The sequence below is a fragment of the Carassius auratus genome, unplaced genomic scaffold (assembly GCF_003368295.1).
Source record: "Carassius auratus strain Wakin unplaced genomic scaffold, ASM336829v1 scaf_tig00000254, whole genome shotgun sequence".
In the NCBI taxonomy this organism is placed as follows: Eukaryota; Metazoa; Chordata; class Actinopteri; order Cypriniformes; family Cyprinidae; genus Carassius; species Carassius auratus.
The window spans coordinates 813098-827733 of NW_020523286.1; the positions used below are offsets into that span (position 1 = coordinate 813098).

The 14636-nt window shown below is 34.7% G+C and overlaps 1 protein-coding gene across 1 annotated transcript; it reads left to right on the top strand.

Annotated features, from left to right (window-relative positions):
- The first annotated feature begins 4166 nt into the window (after positions 1–4166).
- Positions 4167–14340, top strand: LOC113068886 (solute carrier family 2, facilitated glucose transporter member 1-like). The gene is made up of 10 exons (XM_026241794.1): positions 4167–4184; positions 7358–7453; positions 8619–8779; positions 8876–9116; positions 9255–9417; positions 9491–9678; positions 11300–11404; positions 11502–11603; positions 11699–11902; positions 12004–14340. The coding sequence occupies exons 1-10, from the start codon at positions 4167–4169 to the stop codon at positions 12190–12192; spliced, it is 1467 nt and encodes a 488-aa protein (XP_026097579.1). The 3' UTR covers positions 12193–14340.
- The last annotated feature ends 296 nt before the right edge of the window (positions 14341–14636 follow it).

Below are 14636 nucleotides of genomic sequence, written 5' to 3' on the forward strand. Positions count from 1 at the left end.
TATGAATAAGACACTAAAGCTCAGTGGCCACCCCGGAGAGACTCTCACTGTAACAATAGATGGGGAGACGGGATCTGTCCGCTGTTGCGTACTTGCTCCGTTAAACAGTCCCACCCAGAAGAAGAAAAACAAAACAATAGAGGGAACATTTACTTAACATGCTTTAATTATGCTCTTATTCCTTTACTGCATCATTTGTCTTTAAATGCTTTTATGTAACCTGACCCTTACTCTGATACATTTTATAAACTGAATTTATACATTTACTGTAAGTGCAAAAATGCTGGGTTAAATACAACCCAGCGCTGAGTAAAATATGGACAAACCCAGCGACTGGGTTGTTTTCGTCTAACAGTAGGGTTAAATGTTTAACCCAATCTTCAGGGCAGTAACCCAGCCGCTGGGTCAAAACAACCCAGTTGCTGGGTTTGCCCACATTTTACCCAGCCCTGGGTTTTATGTAACTCAGCATTTTTTTGAGTGTGTAAGATGTAAATTTCACTCTTACTGTAAATACAGTATATTTTCATTCTAGATGTGGCAGACAGTTATACTCTTTCAAATTAAAATAAATCAAAAATAATTGAAATAATCACTTTTGTATGTATTTTGTAGGCTATTTATCACTTTTCCAGTCTTCCCAGTGGATTTTTAGTTTGTAAAATAAAAATAATGGTGACCAAAACGTCAAAACTGTGTATCTGAAACCTTTTTTCTTTTTTTACATTATTTAATTGTTTGATTTTGTAACCCATCTACTAGTTTATTTTACTCAGAAAGACAGAAAGCACTGCATTCAAGGTACATTTTATCAGTTGATGCATTCCTTGGGACCTGATCTTGGGTTTATACAGTGTACTGACATATACATACTGTGTGTTCTAGTTTGTTATAGTTAGTTATATAGTTTGGCAGATCTGCACTTTGGGTGCATGTGGTGCAGTACATTTTTAACTCTTCTAATATGATATTTACTGTAATCCTATTTTCAAAAGGCTTAATGATTTTGACCCTAATCCAAATCCTTTAGTTTAAAGTCCCAACACAAGAAGCACTTTCATTTAGACTTACTACTGGGCCATTGCAGCTGATCCAGGCCACCAAGATAGATATTCACAGTTGTGGTAGAAATGGGACTTCTGCCCATTGCACAGGGGCTTTCGATGCTTTGTTGCCCCTTGGCTCCAAATGAATGCTTTGTAAAGAGCTCATTATCTGTTTGACAGATTTCAAAGGGCAGACAGGACATGTCTCTAATTGGACCACATGAAAAAGAGGGTCCAGCACTACTCATGGAGGAACACAAGGCTCCTCATCAATACAGTTGGAATGTGCCTCTCCATTAGTCTGAGTCACATTGTTCCATCATTGTTAGTGTAAAAGTTTCCATTTAATCCACAAGAAGGTGCTCTTTCATTCAGTGCCATGAGCTTCAATGACAGTGTCACAGCAGATAATGAAAATGACCGAGATGAGGATATGGTGATGTGGATGCTCGCTTGATCAGATTGGTCAAGCTCTGCTCAGACAATGGCTGTCTTCGTTTGAACTTTGTGAACTGGCTGACCCAAAACCAGCGCTTGTGTCTATCTGTGTCAGTTTCACAATGATTCAAAGGGTTCTTTGAAACTGAAATATCATCTGTATTTCAATGAACACTTATCATAAGAAAATAAACACAATGCTTCCAGATCATTCTTAACCCTGGGTTAACAGAATGCTATGTTATCATTGTCAATGTTTCACACTTATTTTGTTTCAGTTCGAAATTAAGTTTTGAGGTTTCACGCTGTACATTAAAAAGCTGCAATGTTTATGCTCTTATTTGCATATTTGCTGTTTCAGCATCGAGTGGATGAACTTAGCATGTGACCTGATTAAAGAATGGCTTGCATTGCTATACAGTATATTCATTTATGGTAACACAGTTTTACAAATCAGACTTTTTGGACCATAACCGTTTCTTTGACTACTTTGTCATTCCAAATAACAGGTATTCTGTCAGGCATTGACAATTCCCTCAAATGCTGAAATGAATATATTGCATGAAAGTTTCTAAAAATGCGCCTGGAAGCCCATACGCAAAAGTTACAAAACCCAGACCAAGTCTTACCCACTTTCAAAATCACAAGTATAGAATCCAGGGTTTAAAAATGCTTAAGCATTGCTTGTAAAGTCCCTTAAATCCAATGCAGCCTGCTGTTTTCTAGTGATTTAAAGCCACTCAAACATGAAACAGCCATCTGATCGGACAACGCTATGGTGATTGTTGTGCTCAGGTGAAGATGAAGATGCTCAAATGAACACTTACAAAGCTGAGACGCAATTGAATTTCTAGTCATTCAGAGAGAGTGACGCATCCATGTTTAAGCTCAAGAGGTCACATGACCTGAGGATTACAGTATCATGACCTTAAACTCATCCTTCACAGCAAAATGTCTTGGCAACCATTAACACTACACTAAATGTAACTGTAATTGTTACCTTAAGACATTAATTCTACCTTACCTGACCTTCTAAAAAGGACTTTTTTGGTCTAATCTTGTCATAATAGTTTATCAGGTTAGTCAGGTTGATTTAGTCATAATAATATTACGGTTTTGACTTAATCCAGATATAAATGTTGATGATTTTATACACCAGTTACTTTAAATGTTACCACATGACTATAAGTTTTAGGTTAAATTACAACATTGTGCTTTTAATTATAAAATTATAGTGTATAACTTTTCAAATCAAACAACATTTAATATGATACCTAATAAGCGCAGTCCTATTTTGGTGCTGTTTTTAAGATTTTAATATTTAATAGGTGCACTTTGCATTTATGTAGAATGAATGTCCTTTTATATCATCATGCTCAGTTTCACTCCTGTCAAGTAAGAGGTGCTGGCAATCATAGCCATGCAAACAATAATGCTTTCATTGATAAGTCTCCCATTCAGAAATAGCCTAGAGATAAGTTTGTAGTGCCCTGTAGCACGAACTTTCACCGACTCAGTCATGCTTCTGCCACTTTCACCACTTAAGCCTATTACAATCTGGACAAATTGCTTAAAAATTAAAAAAAGAAAATGACAATTCAAGACAATAAATAAGCAATGGCATAGACATATCTTTGATTTACTGAACAATGCAAACCTACAGACATCTACCAAACCCACCCTGTCTTTGATCCAGCGTTTGTCTGTTATTGTTTATTTTTTATTATTATCAAAGAAGATTAATTTAGTCCTGAGGAACCATGAAAATGAAAGACAATGAAAGAGAAGTGCTTTTTTCTTTTGCATACAATTTTACCGGACTCTTTCCTACTGTGAGGAACAAAGGCTAAGGATATGGTGTCAGGATGAAACAATAATGACAAAGCTACCAGCGTTACTAGATTACCAAACCTGTTCCTGTATTTACTTATATTATTATTTTTATTACTACATTTTATTATAGACGGTGGAATCTTCAGATTAACATCATTTTTTGACAACAGTGGTTATTTTCATAGGTTTATGTTCATTTCAGTTGTGAAGTATTCATTTATTTGTCAGTTATGCTAGTTGAATTTATAAAAATAAGATTATTTATTTTAGTCTTTAAGATTTAAATAGTTTACACAATTTATTCATTGTAGTCTCTAAGTTAAAAAATACATAACATTTGCATGCATATTAATTATTAATTATACGGTAATAATTAAAACTTTTTTAAAAAATTTTTTTTACATATGCATAATATATGGATATCTAGAAACGCTATCAGGACTGTGCAGATTACAACGACTAAAAGTCGACGCATTTACGTCACCCCATTAAATACGTGCAGCCAATCGGGGAGTCCATTTCCGAAGCAAGCATGTGTACAAATCAACACTCGGACAGAGGTAACCGAGCAACAGCCAATCAGAGCCGGGTTTAGAGAGTTTATATCAAGCGCTTTACTCCACTGATGGCAGTTCTCTGAACGCACCTGACAGACTCAGAGACGGTATAAGATCTACTAACACAAGACATGAGGGCTTCTTGGATGATACATTGTGGATTTTAAATCATTTTCGTGCTTTTTTGTTTAGTGGATTTTAGGACTGCAATTTTACATCTCAACGAAGAGAAGAAAATAGTTATTCTGTATTATTTATTTATTTATTTTTAAAGCATTTTTAACCTGCCACTATGGAGTCTAATAAAAAGGTAATGTCATATTGCTTGCCTTGTAATTAGTGATCTTTAGCCAGTAATACCTGAGGAATATAACTAGTGAGGAGAGAGTTTTAAGTTAAAAAACTCAAGAAAGCAAAATTTGATTTTATATTTAACTCACATTTATATTTTTGAGCTGATGTTTGTATGCATATGTATCTAGACAAATAGTGAAAATTAATCTTTCTCTTTATCTATCTAACTACCCATCAAACAAAACCTATTTTTGTCTCCAGCAACTAAGGTCTTGTGTCAGTGGTTTAAATCCTTAAGTCATGGAAATAATGTGGTAAAACCTTCTAATAAGACCTCTCAGACCACAGCCTTATTCAGGGGTTTAGAGGAGAAACATATTCATTACATCAACCCTTTGTGTCATGGACATAAGTCTCATTTATCTTGTTTGCCAGGAAAGTAAAGTGATGAAAGAGAGAAAGAGATAGTGGCAGAACAAAAAAGCGATCACAGCCTCTTCTGAATGGGAGAACCTGACAGCTGCAGGGTTAGTTAAGGTCACAAAGGAAGTATAGATTAATATTTACAGAATATTTACAGAGTAAAAGAAAACCTGTTTTGAGACACTTATCAGTTTTGAAACATTTTAAGACACAAGTCTGTTTCAAAATTGTCAAATTAATTTGTAACGTTTAGCGTTTACATTTAATTATCTTATTTAAAATGATTAATTGTGATTAATCGCATCCAAAATAAAAGTTTTTGTTTGCATAATATATGTGTGTGTGTACTGTGTGTATATGTATTATGTATAAATTAATACACACGCATGCATGCATGTATATATTTAAGAAACATTTTGTATATATATTAAATATATTTATATATAAATTATATGGATATAAAAATATGCATGTAAATATTTTCAAAATATATACTGTATGTGTGTGTATTTATACATACATAATAAATATACACAGTATATCCACTTATAAAGTGTAGACTAAACAAAAACTTTAATTTGGATGCAATTAAATGCAAATAAACGTTCGACAGCGCTGTCCAAAATACTTTGTTGTTGTTGTTGTTTTGTTGTTGGATCCATCAGTGCTTTGTACTTGATTAATGTATATGCATATGCATTATAATTAACTTTTTGTAGTTTTGTAGAACAATAACATTTGGTTTATTATAATGTTTGCTTTTAATAAACTCTAAAAATGCTGGGTTGTTTGAACCCAACTTTGGGTCAAATATGGACTAACCCAACTTTTGGATTAAAAATGTATTTACAAAATTTAACCCAACAGCTGGGTTAGTCCATATTTGACCCAAAGTTGGGTTGAAATAACCCAGCATTTTTAGAGTGTAAGTGCACTAGAAGAGCAGTGCTCTTAAATTGAGATTATTTAGAAAAAGTGCTTCTGTAAACCCTTTGAAGTTTAAACCCCTTTGATTCGGTGGCTCAGTGGACCTTGCATTGCTTATTAATCTTCTATATGTTCATTTCAACAGGAATGTTAAGCTTCTAATGACTTGAGGCCAATGTTACTCGGTGAACATTGCTAAATGCACATCAATTCATGTTTTTATTCTTACAACTGCAGTTGACTGAATGTGCTGACCTGTGGTTACATAATATTTAACCAGGTTTAAGTGTTACATGTAAGCACACGTGTTGTGGTCAAGCTGCACAGAGCATGACCGCCAGGAGGCGCCATTGTCCCACAGCAAACCTGCCATAACAGTTATTTTCTATCACAGGGAGTGTTTGTTAAAACACACTCAGTTTACTACAAGTAGGCAGGGTGGGAGATTAAAACACTATTAAAAGGTTACTGATGTAACCTTCTTAAATTTGAGACTAACTAGTGTGTGCTACCTAGTGTATGACAAGGATAGGATTCCCGGAATAACATTCTCTGCACTATATTCTCAGAACATTTAGTTTGTGGGATTTGCCTTTTTAGCACACAGTTGAAGAGTTTTACTCCAGTCGAGATTAAACTCAGCTCTAAATATATACTTAAGTGTTATTTAGCGTAAGAATGTTTAGGAGCACGTATGAAATCACATGCCGGAGTTAGCAGTATTGTAGTTAATCTGGCCCTACGTGCTAGCTCTCACGATGAAGTCGTTGTCTTTGAAGGCCTGTTGAGCTTGTTATGTAAAAGCCTGTGGTTGTTGGAATGGATTGGAGTGGATTGGAATAAGAGGCTGGAGTAGTCGTGGTACATGTGCGTGAGTTGGCTCAGATGCTGCCAGATATGTAATAGGATCAAATTGATAATCAACAGGGTTTCCCTCATTCAGCATCTTACATGTTGCCTGCATAGTGGGTTCACAGTTCTGTGTAATGAACTGAACCATTGTTCACATGGTGGTTAGAAAAAAAAAGATCAAAATAATTTGAACAGTTTAAGCTATTTAATGTCTTTTTGGATTTAGCAAAGCTGTATAAGGAATGCAAAGGCAATATAGAACTGACTATTGTATTATGCATAATATTGTTATTATGCAGAGTGGAATTGCACATTCAGTACACACCTTTTTAACTCCTTTGAATGTGTAAACAAATAATCATGCTTACAAAATCTATTAGTATGTAAGCACGATATATATACATTATATTTATAGAAAACATTTTTTCTTGTAATTCTGACTTTTTCCTTAGAATTGCAAAATGTAAACTTTAAGTTCTGACTTTTTCTCTCACAATTCTGAACACATATTTAAATTTTACATTTATATCTCACAATTACTTTGTTTTTTAAAGACTTTCCGATTTTGCTTCTCACAATTCTGTCTTGTTTTCTCAGAATTCGGAGTTTACACATCACATTTCAGATTTTTTTTTCTCTCTGATTTCTGAGTTTACATCTCAAAATTCAGAATTTCAGTTATTTTGTTTCTGCCACAATTTTGTGAGTTTATTAGCTCACAATTCAGACGTTTCTTCTCAGAATAGAAAGTTTACATATATTACATTTATACCTTTTAATTCTTTAAATTCAGTGGCTGAAATGGGATTTCTGTATTTTAGTATTGTTCCACATCATATTATAAAATTCATGAAGTAATTATCAGCAAAATGCTCCCGAATTCCAGTTCTTGCTATAAACATCAATATTATGTAATCGTGAACCATATTATAATATATTTTAAAAAATATTAAAAAATATAATAATGTTGTTCTTCTACCTTTACAGGAGCTGACGCTTCAGCTGATGTTGGCTGTTGGGACTGCTGTGATCGGCTCCTTGCAGTTTGGCTACAACACAGGAGTCATCAATGCCCCTCAGAAGGTGAACAATTTTTGACAAGTAACACTTAAGTATCAGCATATTGCTAATTGACAAATTGATAAATAGGTATTGTTGATGTTTGTATGTTAGTGTTATTATATAATGCATCTCATTTTAGGTTAGCTGTGTAAACTATGCTGTATCAATCCTCTTTCTTGTGTAGCCTTTTAAGACAAGCTGATTCACACATGCAAAGCATTCTAATCATAGACCAGCAGTACTGAAACTTTCAGAAGAGATTCTTATAACAGCCTTTCTTACTGTCCATAAAAGGGCAAGTAGAACGTTTTTTTTTTAAAGATTTCTATTTCAAGGCTACTGTTATATGTGCATCAAGTAATAAAAAAAGGTATTGAGCTGAAATGTTGCTTGCAACAAATGTTTTTTCACAGTAAATGATGAATGAATAAATTGCCTTGACCACTTAATACTTCACATCAGCTAAGGGTTCCGGTTAAATCTCACATATACTTGAGAGAACTATATATAGAGTGCAAATCATGTGCCATAGTTTAGCGATAGTCTTTTAATAGGATAAAGAGAGAATGTCAAAAGTCAAGGACGCATAGGGACATCATTACTGTGAAATAATACTGTGATATTAAGATAATTAGTCAAATGTTGGTGAGCATTTTTTAAATACATATAAAAAAATTGTTTTTAATTCTTTATTGTCACTTTTGACCAGTTTAATGCATTTTTGATAAATAAAAATATTATTTGTTAATATGTCTCCAAACATTTGAATGGTAATTCACGTTCAGTGTAAAAGCATGCAGGAAATGTTTATGAGAGTTTTGAATATTCTTTTAGCATTATTTCTTTCTGGTTTCATATTTATTGAGGAAGAAACTGTTAAATCACAACAAAAGCCGAGGCCTAATCTAGATAATACGCCTGTGTTTGCAGTTTTGTATATTTGATGATTAACTTAATCAAGCTTAATTAAGCAGCTTCTTATGCAATCTGTTCTGATGCTGTAGTCAGCATGGAGTACTGCTCCCTCTGCTGACGTAATGTAGAACTGCTGCAGCAAATGACTTGACAATATCATAAAATCATAATGTTAATAATTATTTTTTAAAGAAAATGTTTAATTGAAATGAAATATCAAATACATATCCTCACTAATGATTTTCATAGAGTATGTTCTTTTCTCTCTTAGACCATCGAGTCTTTCTACAATGAGACGTGGAATAAAAGGTACTCGGAGTACATACCTTCGACCACTCTAACTACACTCTGGTCCATATCAGTGGCCATTTTCTCTGTGGGTGGCATTGTCGGCTCGTTCTCAGTTGGGCTCTTTGTAAACCGCTTTGGCAGGTAACTTAACCAACTAATTCAGAACTTTACAAATCCTCGAAATTTTTATCCTGAATCCATGTGTCTTTAAGCATTCTCTTTCTGATATTTTAACAGGAGGAACTCAATGCTCATTGTTAATATTCTGGCCTTCATCGCTGCCGCTTTAATGGGCTTTTCCAAGCTGGCTGAATCCTGGGAGATGCTTATTATCGGACGCTTCATTGTTGGCCTTTACTCTGGCCTGTCCACAGGCTTTGTACCAATGTATGTTGGAGAAATCGCCCCAACTTCATTACGTGGGGCACTGGGCACACTTCATCAGCTTGGCATTGTCATTGGCATCCTCATAGCACAGGTAAATCAATATGATATCTTCATTATGAGACCACTTTTATTAATCATTAAGAATTTTACATTGTATAGATAGATGGGACCTTTGTGTTTTTTTTGTGTGTGTGTATTTCATTAGAAACACTCCTGCTTTGTTCTGTAGATCTTTGGTATGAAAGAAATCATGGGGACTCCTACAATGTGGCCCTTCCTACTTGGCTTTACTTTCATCCCAGCCATACTCCAGTGTGCCCTGCTGCCCTTCTGCCCCGAGAGCCCGCGCTACCTCCTCATCAACCAGAGCGAGGAGGCCAAAGCTAAGAGTGGTGAGTTTTTAGTACCCATTTTAAGATGTTGCCTAGGGTTTCTCCAGTCAGCCTAACTAACTGATTTCCACAGTGCTGAAGAAGCTCCGTGGCACTGAAGATGTGGATGAAGCCATGCAGGAGATGAGAGAAGAGAGCAGGCAGATGATGAGGGAGAAGAAGGTCACCATCCCTGAGCTCTTCCGCTCATCGCTCTACCGCCAGCCCATCTTCATTGCCATCATGCTGCAGCTCTCCCAGCAGTTCTCCGGTATAAATGCTGTACGTTTTCTTTATTACTTTATCTAGCATTTATCAGCCAATCCATCAGTATACTTTTCCATCAAATTATATTGCTTGTTGTGTTAGAAATACCATCTATAAAGATGATAAATTTAAGTATACCGATACCCATGCTAAAAAATAGATAGTTATAATATGAATAAAAAGAATTGTGTATATTATTTTTTTTTGTAACTTATTTCAAGTGAAATTTTTATATGTTCTAAATTCGTTACAAATCAAGTAAAACATTTCGAATGTTTTAAAATGTTTTTATTTTGTTGATTAGTGTTTACAGCTCAAAAATCTAGTATCTCAAAATGTTCGAATATTTATATTTGAGTTTCATTAAATGACAATCCCCACAGTATACATTCTGGGTATAGTGGGGAAGACTACTGACTTAGCAATAGTCCAGAAGACAATCATTGACACCCTCCACAAAGAGGTCATTACTGAAAGGGCTGGCTGTTCACAGAGTGCTGTATCAAAGCATATTAAATGTTAAGTTGACTGTAAGGAAGAAATTGGTTAGGAAAAGGTGCACAAGCAACAGGGATGACCACTGTCAAGCAAAGACAGATTTAAACATTTAGGAGAGCTTCACAAGCAGTGGACTGAAGCTGGAGAGTATCAGAGTCAACACACTCAGACGGTTAAGGAAAAGGGCAACCAAGAAACACATCAGAATAATTTTAACTGGGCTAAAGAGAAAAAGATCTGGACTGTTGCTCAGTGGTACAAAGTCCTCTTTTCTGTTTAAAGTAAATTTAGCATTTCATTTAGAAATAAAGGTCTGAAGTGTGGAGGAAGACTGAAGAGGCACAGAATCCAAGCAGCTTGAAGTCCAGTGTCAAGTTTCCGAAGTCACCCTGATTTGTGGTGTAATAACGTCTGCTGGTGTTGGTCCATTGTGTTTTATTGATTACAAAGTGAGCACTTTATGCTTCTATCTGCTGACAAGCTTTGTGGAGATGATGATTTCCTTTCCCCGCAGGACTTTAGCACCTGCCCATAGTGCCAAAACCACTTCCAAGTGGTTTGCTGACCATGATATTACTCTTAATTGGCCAGCCAACATGCCTGACCTGAACCCCAAATGGAAAATTCCATATGGAATATGGAATGGGATTTTTCAAGAGAAAGATGAGAAACCGAGTTGAAGGCTCAATAGTGCCTCAGCAATCCACAGGCTGATCGCTTCCATGCCACACATCACTGATGATGGAGTTTGTGCTAAAGGAGCCCCAACCAAGTATATGCATAAATGAACACACTTTAAAGAACTTGATTTTGATCTGATTTTTATTGATCTTAGGAAATATTCCAATATTTTGAGATAGTGGATCTTTGACTTTCATTAGTTGTAAACTCAAATCATCAAAATTAAAACAAAACTTTTGAAATGTTTTACTTCAGTTTCTAGCAAGAGTAAATTGATGGAAAATGTCATAAACTTTTTAATGATATGTTTATTTGTTTATCTACAGCTTAAAATAAAATAAATGAATTACAAAGCTAGTAAGCTGGTCATTGGTGCACCTATTAATGTTCAGCTATAACTGTCATGTATACATTGACAGTGATTTGCCTGTTAAGTGCATGTAATTGTGTTTTTCAGGTTTTTTATTACTCCACTCGTATATTTGAGAAAGCAGGAGTGTCTGAGCCGGTCTATGCCACCATTGGTGCTGGAGTTGTGAACACAGCATTCACAGTTGTGTCGGTAAGTTAGAACAAAACTTTTTTTGTGTGTGTGATTTTGTCCTTTGTTGAGGTGCATGTTTTGGATGAAAATGCTTGTATCTCTCTTTCTAATTAAGCTGTTCATAGTGGAGCGAGCTGGCCGAAGATCACTACATCTTATCGGGCTGATGGGAATGGCTGCGTCTTCTGTTCTCATGACCATAGCTATGGCATTACTAGTATGTATCTGCTTACACTGATGTACTACAGTTCTGTTAATGTTCATGTGTAAACTGGTGTTTACTGGTGTTTATTCACTTATTATCCTTTGCAGGATCAAGTGAAATGGATGTCATATATCAGCATCGTAGCCATCTTCAGTTTTGTGGCATTTTTCGAGATCGGACCAGGCCCAATCCCGTGGTTCATTGTGGCAGAACTCTTCAGTCAAGGTCCTCGGCCTTCTGCCATCGCTGTTGCTGGTTTCTCCAACTGGTTTGCCAACTTTTTGGTGGGAATGAGCTTCCAGTATGTTGAGGTATGGAAACATTACATAACGCAGACATAAAACAGTTACAGACTTTATTTTCTTGTTGTTCTCATATTTCTTTAAGTACTCACAGTTTTTTCTGTTGATAGGAACTGACAGGGCCGTACGTTTTCATCATCTTTACTGTCCTCCTGCTGCTATTCTTTGTCTTTACCTACTTCAAAGTTCCTGAGACCAAAGGGCGGACATTTGAAGAGATCTCTGCGAGCTTCCGCTCAGGATCTGAGAAGTATACCCGAGATGATCTGAATGCATTGGGGGCAGATTCCCAGCTCTGAGCTCTTTGCTACATTTATAAAGTAATGCTGTAGACTAACCCAAGTGAGCATCCTCCACTGTAGCACAGTGGGTATGCTCACAATGGCAAACTATTATATTACTCCTACTAGGAATACTGTAGGTTATGCACTGTTTACTATGCACTAGTGTTGTCACGATACTGGAATGTCTAACTTTGATACGATATTCATTACCATTTTCAATGCCAGAGGGATAAACTGGAACAACATTAAGGGCATAACATTGTTGATTTCTATTAAATGATAAATATGACAAGGCTAGAACTTGACAATGAGGAATATTTTTACAATAATGAAAACTTCTTGAGGTGGTAAAACACTGGAGAAAAAAATGTACACTGTACACTGGAGAAAAAGCTTACGGATTTGCATGTTTACTTCAAATGGTTTTTAAAGAGAAGTATTATTTTTGCTATTTTATTACCCAGAATAGGGTGGTGTGACCATTATGGAGCATAATGAGCACCGTAAACACAAGTAATGCAACATGGAATTTAATACAATATAGAATACTGTAAAATAATATATTTTCTGCCTAGTTCTGTAATAAGAAGCCAAATCAGATCACTAAAGAATGTTATTTCAAACACTCAGCTGATGTTACGAAGCAAGTTTAGAGTTGCTATAGGTGTTTCAGTACTACGGAGAAAGAGTTTTGAAAGCATCTATGCTCAAAGCTGTTTCAGATATTTCAGTATCGATATGTATAAAATATATATATATTTTTGACAACACTAGTATGCAGATTTTCTGATTGCATTGAATGCTCTTATGACTTACTAGACTTGCCAAACTGTGCAATATTTGACCAGTACATACATTGCTTCTCAATAATTACTCATTATTTCACTGGACTGACAAAAGCGTGAATATTCGTATACAAAATTGTATTAAACATGGCAAAATTGCTATATTTATTTCTGGAATCATAACCAGACACCTCTCTCTAATGTAATATTTGTGACACTGTTATAACAGTGCACAATATTATAGTTTAAACCTTTTTTTTGCATACTGCAGACTATTTTTAGATAAATTACATATGACATACTGTGCTATTATTTTTTACATGCTATATTGAAACAATAACATGTAGTATACAGTATGTTGTAGCATGCAGTATGCAGTATTTTAGTATTCCATTCTGAACGTTTCCACTTTCTTATTTCAGCAAATGAACAGTAGTAAAGACAATTCAGCTTTTTTCTCACACGAACACACTCACACATTTTTTTTTATTGTTTGTTTACTCATTCTGAAATAGAGAATAGTATCTAAAAAAATAATAATCATAATTTCTGCATGTTTAAATGCATATGAATAAGATTATTTCACACTTGTGTACTATTTTGAACGATTCAGTTCGTACAATTCAACTGAAATATATTGTTTTTTAGACTTTAGACTAACAGTTTTAACAGTTTTTGCTAGTGTCTAGTTAACACATGATGAGTTCTGATATAATATGTCTCCTGGTGTTATATCAAGTATAATGATGTCAGAAATTATTATGGTTTCAGATTATGATATATGTTTATCAATACTTGAACTGTAGCTTTACCAAGAAGTGGCAAGATTAATTCACAAAAAGTATACAAACTCAAATCAATTATTTACAATCATACAGCAGTCCTTCTGTTTTCAGAAGTGTTAATTAGGGTCTCCAATATGATGAAGTTTAATATCTTTCAAAAAGTGGATCTTATTTTGACATCCAGCAAATTAACTCAACTAATATATTTGTTATACTATAATATAAAATATATATATTTTAGATTTGTGCATAATGTTTGATGTTTGTGTGATGATGAATTTAGTATATTGTTTATTTAGCAAAAGTACAATAATTGTTCACATGCTGTTTATTTATTCCACATATTGCTAGGCATTATGAATGAAACAGGCTTCTAATATTTCTTATGTAATATATATATGATTGATGATTAGTGTTTTGATTTTTTTTTAACTTCCTAAAACACGACATATGGTTTTGTTCAGTATACAACAGAAATTGTGTTAGTAATCCAAGAAAAAATGTGCCAATACATGTTCATGCTGGGTATCCTACTTTTTCTAAATAATCAATTTATAGCTGCAAATAAAGCAAATAAACAAAACTGCAACACGTGAATGTGTCGGGGGGGTTTTTTGTTTCTGTTTCTGGATTACTGTGCTTAGCAGAAAAGTCACATGAAGGTATTTAAAATACTGAAATGCATAAAGCCACAATTAATCTCAACAACAACAGATGGCAGTATTTCTCTCTACAGTAGTACTGGCTGTCCACTGTCGGATGTATAAGATGCATTTTTGGTTACTGCTGACTTCCATATTATTGACAAAAATGTAAATATTCTCAAAGGTATATGTTCAGTTGAAAAATGAAAGTCATACACCCTTACGAAAATGCATTATGGCGTATT

Excerpts from the sequence above, each read along its gene's own strand:
- LOC113068886 (XM_026241794.1), top strand. Across the intron at positions 9,418-9,490 it reads GGAGGCCAAAGCTAAGAGTG|TGCTGAAGAAGCTCCGTGGC; the intron begins GTGAGTTTTTAG and ends TGATTTCCACAG. Across the intron at positions 11,903-12,003 it reads TGAGCTTCCAGTATGTTGAG|GAACTGACAGGGCCGTACGT; the intron begins GTATGGAAACAT and ends TTCTGTTGATAG.